Source organism: Orycteropus afer, unplaced genomic scaffold (assembly GCF_000298275.1).
Source record: "Orycteropus afer afer isolate SDZICR_OR568_19922 unplaced genomic scaffold, OryAfe1.0 scaffold00076, whole genome shotgun sequence".
In the NCBI taxonomy this organism is placed as follows: domain Eukaryota; kingdom Metazoa; phylum Chordata; class Mammalia; order Tubulidentata; family Orycteropodidae; genus Orycteropus; species Orycteropus afer.
In genome coordinates this window covers 2,861,114-2,874,399 of record NW_006921663.1, presented here as the reverse complement: position 1 = coordinate 2,874,399, position 13,286 = coordinate 2,861,114, and the positions used below count along the sequence as shown (strand labels likewise).

Below are 13,286 nucleotides of genomic sequence, written 5' to 3'. Positions count from 1 at the left end.
CTACTTCCATAGTAATACTGCCTCGGAAACCCAAGGAGGGGTCGCTATGAGTCGGGGCCGACTCGACGGCAAAAAACAACAACAACAAGAAGTCTCTGGGTGATGCAAGTGGTTAATGTGCTCAGCTGTTAACTGAAAAGTCTAGAGGTGCCTTGGAAGAAAGGCCCGGTGATCAAATTATAAAAAACCAGCCACTGAAAACCCTGTGGAGCACAGTTTTACTCTGACACACATGGGGTTGCCATGAGTCTGAATTGACTTGACAGCCACTGTTTTTTGTTGTGTTTTGTTCAAAGTGGACTCAGTGGAGAAAAAAATAAACTCCTCTCAAACAGCTCTAGCAACTTGCTTTCAAATTAGACTGACACATCTGGAACACAGTCAACTTACTTCCAGGCTTCAGTTCAAAGTGAGGTCTCCCTTCTTCAGTGGATGTAAGGGTGGCCAGTTTTCCTTCTATCATCTCTCCATCAATGAATCTTCCATAAAGTGCAGTCCTCTCATCAGGATACACATAGGCTATTTTCTCTCCAGTCATCTCTCCATCTTCATTTACTTCTCCTACAAGGCTACCTCCATCCTGGCAGGAGAAACCAAAAATCATAAAATATTATATATAGTACTTATCTATATAACATGAGTTCAAAAAATTTCTCTTTTATAGTCGTCTTCTTAATAGCACTAATAATGATAATAGTTTCAGAACCAAGAGCTTTTCACATGAGCGAGAAGAACAGAATGCATATCTTCTCATTCTCCCTTATACAAAAATAAATTTCTACAAAGTAATATGCAAAGGAAGTATGCATGCTTGATTCAGAGAGTGAGATACTGAGTTGCTCTATTATTGGCTTGGTCAATATTTGCTATGTAATCCTAGTCAATTTACTAATATTCTCTCTTGGTTACCTAAGAAACAAATATTAAATTTGTTACATTCATTACAGGGAGCTCTGGTGGCATAGTGCCTAAGACATTTGACTGCTAACCAAAAGGTTGGCAGTTCAATTCCACCAGACACTCCTTGGAAGGAAGGTTGGGCAATCTACTTCTGATACCACCTCGGAAACCTAAGGAGGGGTCCCTATGAGTTGGAGCCAACTTGACAGCAGTGAGTTTGTTTTTTGGTTTTGATATTAAATACAAACATTAAAAGGAAATGCAACTAAACATTATATTTGACCACTATCAACTATGATGTAGACCTTAGAAAGGCAGTCTTACCCACTTTTTATACAATCTCACTCTTTGACATTGAATTTTGAATTTCTGGTCAATTAAGAAAGTCTAATTCAAATGTACTTCAGAATAATTTACTGTACAGATACATGGTCTGCCTTTTCTAAGAGATAAACATCTAAATTATACTGTCTTCATCATCACTTTCTTTCTTCCCACTCTTCTTTATTCAATGCTCCCTCCTGCCTATTTCCAGGAGAGAAGCCAATTTTGCTTCATGTTTAACTCTCATTCACTTCATTTGCTAAGGGCCATTAAGGCTATCAAATAATTCTGTATCCTGCTCAAGTGCTAGGGACACAGGAGGTGATCCACAAATACTTGTTGAATTGAACTGGGATATCAAAAAGTAATGAGTATTCTAATCTAGGGTGTAAGAAAGTGTTTCCTTTTTATTTTCACCCAGAAGGTCCTTATGGTGTTGCTGTTGTTGTTAGATGCTGTCGAGTCGTTTCCGACTTATAGCGACCCCATGCACAGCAGAACGAGATGCCGCCTGGTCCTGCGCCAGTTCCATGATTCTTGCTATGCTTGACCACATTGCCACTGCCACTGTGTCAATCCATCTCATTGAGGGCCTTCCCCTCTTTCATTGACCCTCCACCTTACCAAGCATGACATCCTTCTCCAGGGAATGGTCCCTTCTGACAACATGACCAAAGTAGGTGAGATAAAGTCTGGCCATTCTCGCCTCCAAGAAGCATTGTGGCTGCACTTCCTCCAAGACAGACCTGTTAGTTCTTTTAGCAGTCCATGGTACTTTCAGCATTCTTCACCAACCCCACAGCTCAAAAGCATCAATTCTTCTTCTGTCTTCCTTATTCATTGTCTAGCTCTCACATGTATATGAGGTGACTGAAAATACCATAGCTTGTGTCAGGCGCAACTTGGTCCTCAAGGAGACATCTTTGCTCTTCAGCACTTGAAAGAGGTCCTTTGCAGCTGATTTGCCCAGTCCTATACGTCATCTGATGTCCTGACTGCTGACTGTCCTCATGGTCTAACTTTGGAGATCTAAGACTTTTCTGAGTTTGCTATAACAACAGTAATACCACGATATCTTCTAAAAGCTTGGTTATTTCCCCAACTCAAAGGTTCCTACTCAAAGTCAGTGATGCAGGATGAGTGATGCCAAATGCGGCTTACTGAGAGACAGCAGGAATAAGGAACATCAGGTACGTGATTTCTACAGTACACAGTAGTCTAATTGCTCTTTAAAAACACATCATGGCACTTCCATAGAAAGAGACATAATTAGAAGCACTTTTCATGTACAGAAAGTGCATTAGGAATATATTTATTGCTCTTTCTTCTCCTCAAGTTAATTCTTTATAACCCAGCACAAATATGGTTGGTGCTCTCTGAAAGATCTGCCTTCAGGCTTTCAGTGATGATTATTGAGCTGAGGCGTGCTGGGGCATTTGTGCTTCTCACACGCCATTACTAATATAAGCTAGCATCATTACTATTTACTTATAACTGGATTTGGTCTTTTCCTTTAAATGCTTTAAACTTCTGGTTTGGGAAAAAGTCAATTTAGTTGTCTACAAAGATGAAGCTGAAGTTCTTCTTTTATTTCCAAAGGGAGGAATGAATTTTTAATTAAAAACTTTACATCACTGTTCCAAAGTAAATTTCTGAAAGAAATAAACTGTGCTTAGAGTGCATTTGCAAACACTATAGGGAGAAGCATTACTTTTTCCTCTCCTTGTTCCTACTTTGTCCCATGTCACAAAACTCTTTCATCTTCTTGTGGAGGGAGGTATTGGGGAAGAAGTTTCTGCTTTCTCTCTTGGGCATACTGGGCCTTCCCCGTGGGATTGATTGGTAACAAAGTATCTGATACCTTCTGACATCCATTTGTCTACGGGGTGGGGTTCACAGGCCAAAGACTGCTTCTCCTCTGTGGCCTCATTTTTTGCTCACCCTCTCCTGGGTCCTGGGAACTGGCAGTGCCCACAGGCTGCACCTGCTCCCCTATCCATTCCTGCCCCTCCCTGGGGAAGTTCACCCAGGAAGGCCCTGCTCACCCAGGGAACTTGCAGCTTTCTAGCTGCTCTGTTTGCAGCTGGTCCATCTATTCAGTTCAGAAGGGAAGGAGTAGGAGGCCCATTTTGGCTTTGGGTCTATACCACATCTCCAATCTAACACTGCCATAACCAAAGGGACATCTTGACTCCTGACACTGATGTCAATTTCTTAACAGATTCCAAACCCAGAAGGTAGAGAGGGGTGATTGGTCCTCTCAACTACCAAAAGACAGCATATATAAAGTAAGTGTATCAGCCAAATAAATTTTAAAAGATTTCAATACCCCAATGCTTCCTCCCTAAGAGTTGGTATTTAATGATTTAATAATTTAAAATGTAGCTGTATTTTCAGGTTTCAAAAGGCAACTACACTGAGTGAGGTGGATCCATTCACCCACAGTAGTGCACCTCTGATTTCATCTAGGGACTTGAGTGGATCATAGTCACAGGTAAAATGACAGGTAGTAGGAGATTCTGGTCTTTCATATATTGCCTCTTTTTATCCTCACTACCACACACGGACTCCCACTTTCTCTGACTTCAAAATTCTTATCAGCAGTCCCCAACCACTGGGTACAAAGATGCTAAATCTGGCCAGTCACAAAGCAATGAAAGTTTGTCTTCCTACACTCTTACTTTGACCCACTTCCTGTCCTTCTCCTTGCCTTCTAGGCAGTAACTAAAATGACTTTTGATCAATCACAAACTCTACACCAAGAGGATATGTAAACGTTTTAGTAATTCTTTAAAGTAATATTTTACATTCGTTCCTATGCCCTATTCCTAAAGTAAGCAGCCCTGGTGGCACAAGAGTTAAGTGTTCAGCTTCCAGCTGAAAGGTTTGTTTGAATGCACCCAATGGCCCCTTGGGAGAAAGACTTGGTGATCTACTCCCTATGACATTAAACCAAAAACCAAACTCACTGCCATTAAGTAGTTCTGACAATTCATAGCAACTCTCATTGGGTTTCTGAGGTGGTAAATCTTTATAGAAGTAGACTGCCCCATCTTCCTTCCATGGAGTGGCTGATGAGTTTGAACCACCAACCTTCTGGTTAGCAGTCAAATGTCTTAGGCACTAAACCACCAGTGGGGGCAATTCTACTTTGTCACATGGGGTCACCATAAGTTGAAAACTGACTCCATGACACCCAACAACATTCCTAGAGTGTAACTTATTTTTTTAACTGGAGAGTCGGAATGGACTCCGTGGCAATTAACAACATGATTCTCATATATGTATTAGATAATTTGTTTTTATACTTTTCAAGCATAAGAAGATAGCATTCAGAGAAAGGAAAAAATGTATTTTGACTTAAGCTCTGGATAAAATAAAATTTTAAATAAAATATTTTCTATGATCTCTTTTCTGAAAAGTTTTCTGGAAACTCACTAACAACAGACAGGATATTTTAAATGCAAACAAAAATTAGAGCATTAATTCCCAACCATGGGTTCTGCCACATTTTTACTTTAATGAACTCCAGCTATGTTGCCTAAAGCATTTGACTGTTAACCAGAAGGCTTGCGGTTCAAACCCACCAGCCACTTCTCAGAAGGAAGGCTGGGCAATCTACTTCCGTGGTGATATCACTTTGGAAATCCAAGGAGGGGTTGCTATGAGTCAGACCCAACTTGATGGCAGTGAGTTTGGTTTGGTTTTTGTATATTATGAAATGTTATCAAATACTCAAAAGCAAGTTCATTTTAATCACCTTAATTCAAGCAATACAAACCCTAAAGTACCTTAAAATGTAGGGAGTAGAATTGTAAAATCAAGTAACAGTAGTGTAACAACTCAAAAAAAAAAAAAAAAAAAAAACCCAAAACAATAAATGAAAATTGCTAGCTTGGTTCTACAATAAAATAGCAAAATCGAACAACTCCACCATCTTCTATCTGCCAAAGAAATTAAAAGCAATATATTTTTCCCTTTATTAATGATACAATAAAATGAATTTGTTCCAGTTTGAGTTTATACACACACACACACATATATATACACCTGCTTTTCATTCTTTCCTTCTTTTTTTAAAACATCACCATAGTCGAGATCCAGAATTGTTCCACCACCACCCAAAATTCCCCAAGGCCCCAATATGTTTTGATCATGATGAATCATTTGTTTCTAAAACAACAGTGGAAAATAATTAATAGCAGATATAAGGATTCACAGTCTAAGTCAACAGTTAATAAAAGTGCTAGGAATGTCTCATGAACTGTTGGCTGAAGCTATTGTTTAACTTTCTAGAGTCACAGCTCAATTTCTAACACAGAGACCACATTTTCCTCTTTATTGTGAAGAGTCAAAGCAACAACTTAAATGTCCTAACACCTGTTACTTTCCTGCAAAATGAACAGTCATAAGGCTTCCCACTGCTGTTGAGTTGATTCCGACTCATAGTGATCTTATAGGTCAGAGTAGAACTGCACCACAGGGTTTCCGAGATTGTAAATCTTTACAGATACAAACTGCCACATCTTTCTCCTGTGGAGAGGTAGATGGGTTCAAACTGCCAACCTATGGGTTAGCAGCTGAGTGCTTAACCACTGTGCCACGAGGGCTCCTTCATAGGGCTTACTGGGTAATAAATCCAGCAAACTCCATGCCGAATATTATCTTTATATTGTCCCTTGAAGATCAGCCTCCCGTCTGTGTCGTATTCCTGGGCCGGACCATTTAGTTCTCCGTCTATATAGGTGCCTTGGAGAACTCCCCCGTCTTCGTAAGTATAAACTCCCTGGCCCTGCAGGGCATCGTCCACATAATACCCTTCCAGGGTGCTGTGAAAGAAGGGAGAACAAAAGGGAATAGTCAGACCAAGAGTCAATTCTCTTAAAAGGAAGGACCACATCCAAGGAACTTTGTGCCCAGCTCTGTTTCAACACTAACATGTATTCATTTGGTGCTGTCTCTCATTGCTATTAAAAATACTTCAGAGACATGGGCAGGATTATTGGATTTGATTCCTAATCTCCTGGTTACCTATTAATCATTTTTCTCTGCTGAGGAAATAGAGAAGAATAAAGCCACAGGTGGAAACTGAGAGCAAGTCTCACCTGAGTATGCTTCCAAGGCTGGATGCTGACCGATACCAAGAAATATAAATTTTGCTATTACCTTTCCCACACATAACCCACTCATGCTTAATTTCTCTCAAGAATCCAGAATCCATTGGTAGTTCTCAGGGGTAAGGTGGTGTGTATATGGTGGTCTCTAATACTATGGAATGTGGTTTAGAATATGTAAATGTCTATATATTTGTTTTAGTCATTAATGTATTATTTATCAGTGTCAGCCAGACTTAGTAACCAGTCAAAAGATCCTCTTTTATCTCTTTGGCCCTAATGGGTATTTATTGCACGTGTGTGTGTGTGTGTGTGTGTGTGTGTGGGAGGGAGAGAGAGAGAGAGAGAGAGAGAGAGAGAGAGACACTATTTAATCCTGCAAATGTCATTACCAGCTTTAAAGCTTGAGACCACTGAACCAAAGAAAGCTCACAGGGGTGCCCATGGTGATTCGACCAGCACCTCTCTATCTTTCTGTTCTGGAAAACACAATTGGAGGAAGTTCAGATCCACCTTTTCATTGTTGGCCTGTCTCCAAGGCCAATACGTAGTGAAATCAGTTTATTGAAAATTCCCTTCATGTGCTTACATTTCAAATAAAGTAACCAATTATTTTTTAATTCAAAATGCAAAATATTTAGAAATGGCTTGATTTTTTAACACATGCAGATAGCATTCATTCAACTAGTAAACACTTCTAGTGGGGCTTTTAAGTAATGAATATTATGCAAGGCTCTAGAGATAGAATGATGAACAAAACAAATATCCCTGCCTTACAAAGCATGCAGTCAAACAGAGCTGGAAAGCTCACACATTTACCAGAAGGCAGCTGGGATGCAAAGGGGGCACTGGGGATCAAGGTGGCTGTACTTGGCTCTGCCTGCTAAAGTCTTGTCTTGTTTTAATGAGTAACTGAGAATGATCTGTAATTATGAGGTGAAAAACTCAGCCTAAATAACGATAGCCTCTGATTACACAATTGTAATTACACTATTTGTAGTCTCCCAAGGAGATAAATAGTTCTATTTCAGTTTTGTTTGTACTATCAATGACAAATAGGCTTACCAAGTTCATGAAGAAAATAAAGTGCACTTTATTAGCACAGCCATTGTATAAATAGTCAAAATTCTAAACCAGTGAGGTTGGAATTAATGAGATTCACTGTCATCAGACTTCCACAATTAAAAGAAAAAGAACAACCTTGGTGAAGGATAGCTAATCAACTGATATAATTTTGAAAACGTACTGTGAAAAACTATTTAATCACCTATCTTCATTTCTAAAATTGCCAGATAAAATTCAGTATGCCCAGGTAAATTGGAATTTCAGATAATGGTTTCTCACATGAAGAAATGCTTGTGATCATTAGCCATTAGAGAGACACAAACCAAAACAACACTGAGATATCATCTCACCTCAGTGCTAATAGCAAAGTTCAAAAAAAACAGAAAACAATAAATGCTAGTGAGGGTATGGAGAGATTGAAACCCTCATACACTGCTGGTGTGACTGTAAAATGGTACGACTGCAAAATAGTGCAACCACTGTGTAAAACGGTATGGTGCTTCCTTAAAAAGCTGGAAATAGAAATACCACATGATCCAGCAATCCTACTACTAGGTATATATCCTAGGGAAATAACAGCCATGACATGAACAGATATATGCACACCCATGTTCACTGTAGCATTTTTGCACAATAGTATATAGAAGGAGAAAACCACCTAAATGCCCATCAGTGGAGGAATGGGTCCACAAACTATGGTACATATACACAATGGAATACTATGCAACATTAAAGAACAATGATAAGTCTGTGAAATATCTCAGAACATGGATGAACTTTTGCCATTGCACTGAGTGAAATTAGTCGATCACAAAAGGACAAATATTGTATGAGATCACTATTGTAAAGTCAAGAACAGGGTTTCACAAAAAAAGAAATATTCTTTGATGGTTTCCAGGGTGGGTAAGGAAGGGAGGGTAAACCACTAACTAGAGAGTAGACACATAATAACTTGGGTAAAAGGGGAGGTAATAAATAAATAAATAAGATTACAGAAAATGGAAGAGACTACATATTCATCATCTTGCTAACTCTCCCTGATAAAAGGCAGTGATAAAAGCTAGCCACGAAGAAGGCTCAAATACCATCACACACCATGAAAAGATAAAAATAAAACACACACACACAAAGAATGAACAATTTTTTAATATAAGTATGCCCCAAATAGGGGCTCTGGTGGTGCAGTGGTTAAGGCATCCATCTGCTAACTAAAAGGTCAGCAGTTCAAACCCACTAACTGCTCCACAGAAGAAAGATGAGGTAGTCTGCTTCCATAAAGATTTACAGCTTTGGAAACGCTATGAGGCAGTGCTACTCTGTTCAAAGAATCACTGTGAGTTGGAATAGACTCAATGGCAGTGTTTTTATTGTTGTAATTGTTGTTTTGCCCCAATTATTCCATGGAACATGTTGTTATTATTGTTGCATGCCATCCAGTTAATTCTGACTCATGGCAACCCCACTTGGCCAAAGCAAAACATCGGCTGATAGAACCCACCCAGCAGTTCTGTGGGAGAAAACCTAGTTCCCATAAAGATTATAGCCTAGAAAACACTATATGCAGTTCCACTCTGTCATGTGGGGTTGCTATGAGAAGGGAACATACTTACACTAAATTTTTGTTGTTGTTGTTATTGCTCTGAAATTCAAATTTAACTGGGCATCCTGGATTTTTATTTGCTAAACCTGGCAATCTGATTGGCTTTGGATACCCAGCAGCATTTAAAACGTTTTAACCTGTGTGAGTTTGGGCAGAATTATACCTCAACAGACTAGTCTGCCAATATTCCTCAGGTTTATGATCAAAACTGTAAGACATAGGTCCTGGGAATCAGTTTAAAAATAATATAGGCTTGCACATATTTTCCTCTAACCATATTCAGTGCTTTGTCCCACTTCCAATGGAGCTCATACCCCCATCCCTCTATCATAACAGGAAGAGTAAACTGTTATATCCCTCTTAGCTCAACTGACCTAAGGTCCACAAATGCAAATTCTTAAGACACTGGCAGGCAGAATTGAATGCATTATTTTTCAGTATCTGCCTGAGGATACAGCTTAGCTTTCCTGGAAGCTTTTTATGGAATTTGGATGGAATATGATGACAAAAGGGGCATGTTATACACATGAGCTAGCTTCTCCAGAGCAAAAAAAAACGGTAAATCTTTGATATCCTCCGTCACTTAAGGGATATAACAAAAGTTGTTTTGACTGGCATTTAAGGTGCCTTTTTAACCTTTTTCTCCAGAGGAAGTTCTCAAGTATGTCCCACAGGTCAAATCTGGCCTGCCACTTATTTTTAATAAATAAAGTTTTATTGGAACAAAGACACAATTATTCTTTTATGTATTATCTATGGTCTGTTTTTGTACCACAACCACAGAGTTTAATAGTTGCAACAGAGACCACATGTGGCCTGAAATGCATAAAATATTTACTACCTAGCTCTTTATGGAAAAAGTTTGTGGATTCTTATTCTAGAACTCTCTGCTAATGTTACTCTACTCACTGCCCCTAGTACACTTATACAGATTTATAGTTTCCCACCTTCTTTCCTTAAAACATATGTGAGTGAACTTTTTTAATCCCTGGGGATAATCCCTGGTGGAAAAAACCACCTTTGGATAATAATGAATTTTCCTAAGCCTCTGGCATCCTTCTGTTGAACAAAGAAATAAATTATGGAAAATTTTACTATTTTGTAGCCATTAACAAGTTAATATCTGGTCATATTTGAGAAGTGGCTACATAGAAGCAGCTTTTTAATCTTTTTTTCACTGAAATTAAAGGGACAGTTGTGTTTTGAAGCAAGTCTGCTCTTTACTGCCTAAACAAAGCCCACCTACCCTGCATGTTCATCTGGGGTCCTCCTTTCCCACAAAGTCTACCCTTCCCTCTGCAGCCCACAGTCCCTACTAATCAATGAAACTGAGTCATGCACTATCACAGAACACCTCATGTCCTCACTGCTCTTAAGTTTATGTCTCCTATTTCTCTAACTGGAGTAAACCGTTTATAGGAACAAATTAGGCATTATGCATTCATGTATCCCTCCCCCCCTATATTAACTTACCATATCTTCAATTAGTATTTCCTAAACCAAAGTGTGGAAATGGAACCTGGGATTATTTTTCTTTGAGAAGAGACATAATATAATAATATTATTCAACTGCATGTGTATTCTTTTCATTAATTACATATGCATACAGTCTGCAAATTGGGAAAGTTTCTTAACTCTGTTTCCTTTCTTTGTATGTAAACTGGAGGTAAGAATTGGGATGCTATAAAAATGAAACGGGTTGTTAGCATGTATCAAGTGCTTAGATGATGGTCTGGCACGTAGTGACTGCTTACATAAAAGATAGCTATTATAAAGCATGTACATATATGATGGTGTGCTTAAAACAGAAGGTCCAGGCAAACAGTTATGAGACAGTGGAATAGGTTGTTGCTGTTTTTGTTAGGTGCCATCAAGTTGTCTCTGACTCACAGCAACCTTATTGACTCATAGCAACCTTATGTACAATGGCATGAAATCCAGTCCTGTGGCAGCCTCACAATCCATGCTATACCTGAGCCTATCATTGCTCCCACTGTGTTAATCCATCTTGTTGAGGGCCTTCTTTTTTTTCATTGACCCTCCACTTTACCAAGAATGATATCCTACTTCAGAGAACGGTCCCTTCTGACATGACCAAAGTAGGTGAGATGAAGTCTGGCCATTCTCGCCTCCAAGGAGCATTCCAGCTACACTTCCTCCAGGACAGATTTGTTCTTTTAACAGTCCATGGTACTCTCAGTATTCTTCACCAAGACCACAACTTAAAAGCATCAACTCTTCTTCAGTCCTCCTTATTCACTGTTCAGCTCTTACATGCATATGAGGAGACTGAAAATATCATGGCTTGTGTCAGGAGCACCTTACTCTTCAAGGAGACATCCTTGCTCTTCAGCAAGTGAAAGAGGTCTTTTGCAGAAGATTTGCCCAATGCAATACGTCTTCTGATGTCTTGACTGCTGCTTCCATTGGTGTTGACTGTAGAACCAAGTAACATGAAGTCTTTGACAATTTCAATCTTTTCTCCATTTATTGTGATGCCACTTATTGGTCCAGTTGTGAGGATTTTTGTTTTCTTTATATTGAGGGGTAATCCATATTGTTGGACTGCAGTCTTCAATCATCATCAGTAAGTGCCTCAAGTCATCCTCACTTTCAGCAAGTGAAGTTGTGTTTTCTGTGTATCGCAGGTTGTTAATGAGCCTTCTTCTAATTCTGATGCCATGTTCTTCTTCATACAGTCCAGCTTCTCTGATTATTTGCTCAGCATATAGACTGAGTAAGTATGGTGAAAGGATACAACCTTGACACACTCCCTTCCTGATTTTAAACCATGCACTATCCCCTCGTTCGGTTTGAACGACAGCTTCCTAGTCTATGTACAGGTTCCTCATGAGTACAATTAAGTGTTCTGGAAATCCCATTCTTCTCAATGTTATCCATAATTTGTTATGATCTACATAATCAAATGCTTTTGCATAATCAATAAAACGCAAGTAAACATCTTCCTGGTATTCTTTGCTTTGAGCCAAGATCCATCTGACATCAGCAATGATATCCTCTTCTGAATCCAGCTTGCATTTCTGGAAGTTCTCTGTCAATATATTGTTGCAACCGTCTTTGAATTATCTCCAGTAAGATTTTACTTAGGGAGCTCTGGTAGCGTAGTGCCTAAAGCACTTGACTGCTAACCAGAAGGCTGGAGGTTCAAATCCACCAGCCACTCTTTGGAAGGAAGGTTGGGCAATCTACTTCCATGGTGATACCACCTCGGAAATCCAAGGAGGGGTCACTATGAGTCGGGTCCGACTTGACGGCACATAACAACAACAACAACAAAGATTTTATTTGCGTGTGATATTAATGATATTGTTCAATAATTTTCACATTCTGTAGGATCACCTTTCTTTGGAATGGGTACAAATATGGATCTCTTCCAGTCAGTTGGATAGGTAGCTGTCTTCCAAATCTCTTGGCATAGCCAAGTGAGTGCCTCCAGCACAGCATCCATTTGCTGAAACATCTCAATAGGCATTCTGTCAATTCCTGAAGCCTTATTTTTTGCCAATTCCTTTAGTGCAGCTTCGACTTTGTCCTTTAATACTATTGGTTCTTGATCATATGCCACTTCCTGAAATGGATAAACATCAATCAATTCTTTCAGTATAGTGACTCTGTGTATTCCTTCCTTCTTCTTTTGATGTTTCCTGCATCATTCACTATATTGTCCATAGAATCTTTAAATATTGCAGCTGAAGGCTTAAATTTTTTCCTCAGTTCTTTCAGCTTGAGAAATGCCAAGCATGTTCTTCCCTTTTGGTTTTCTGACTCCATATCTTTGCACATTTATTCTTCTTGAGCTACTCTTTGAAACCTTCTATTCAGTCTTTTGTCTTGTCATTTCTTTCATTTGCTTTAGCTACTCTCCATTCAAGGGCAAGTTTCAGAGTCTCTTCTGACATCCATTTTAGTTTTTCCTTCCTTTCCTATTTCTTTAATGACCTTTTGCTTTCTTCATGTATTATGTTCTTGATGTCATTCCATAATTCCTCTGGTTTTCAGTGAATCAAATCTATTCTTTAGATGGTCTCTAAATTCAAAAGGGATATAATCAAGGTCATATTTTGTCTCTTGTGGACTTCTTTTAAGTTTTCAGCTTCAACTTGAACTTGCTTATGAGCAGTTGATGGTCTGTTCCACAATCAGCTCCTGGGCTTGTTTTGGCTGAAGATATTGAGCTTCTCCAACACCTCTTGCCACAGATGTAGTCAATCTGATTCCTGTGTACTCCATCTGGTGAAGTCTATGTGTATAGCTGCTGTTTG

General features: G+C 39.1%; 1 protein-coding gene across 1 annotated transcript in view; it reads right to left on the bottom strand.

The window, feature by feature from the left end:
• SETD7 (SET domain containing 7, histone lysine methyltransferase) overlaps positions 1-13,286 on the bottom strand; it is a 65,219-nt gene that overhangs the window by 22,588 nt on the left and 29,345 nt on the right. The window contains exons 4-5 of the mRNA XM_007941206.2: positions 5,852-6,053; positions 391-580 (exon numbers count right to left, since the gene is read on the bottom strand). Of these exons, the coding sequence (XP_007939397.2) occupies positions 391-580; positions 5,852-6,053 (392 nt within the window). The remainder of the gene's footprint in view (positions 1-390; positions 581-5,851; positions 6,054-13,286) is intronic.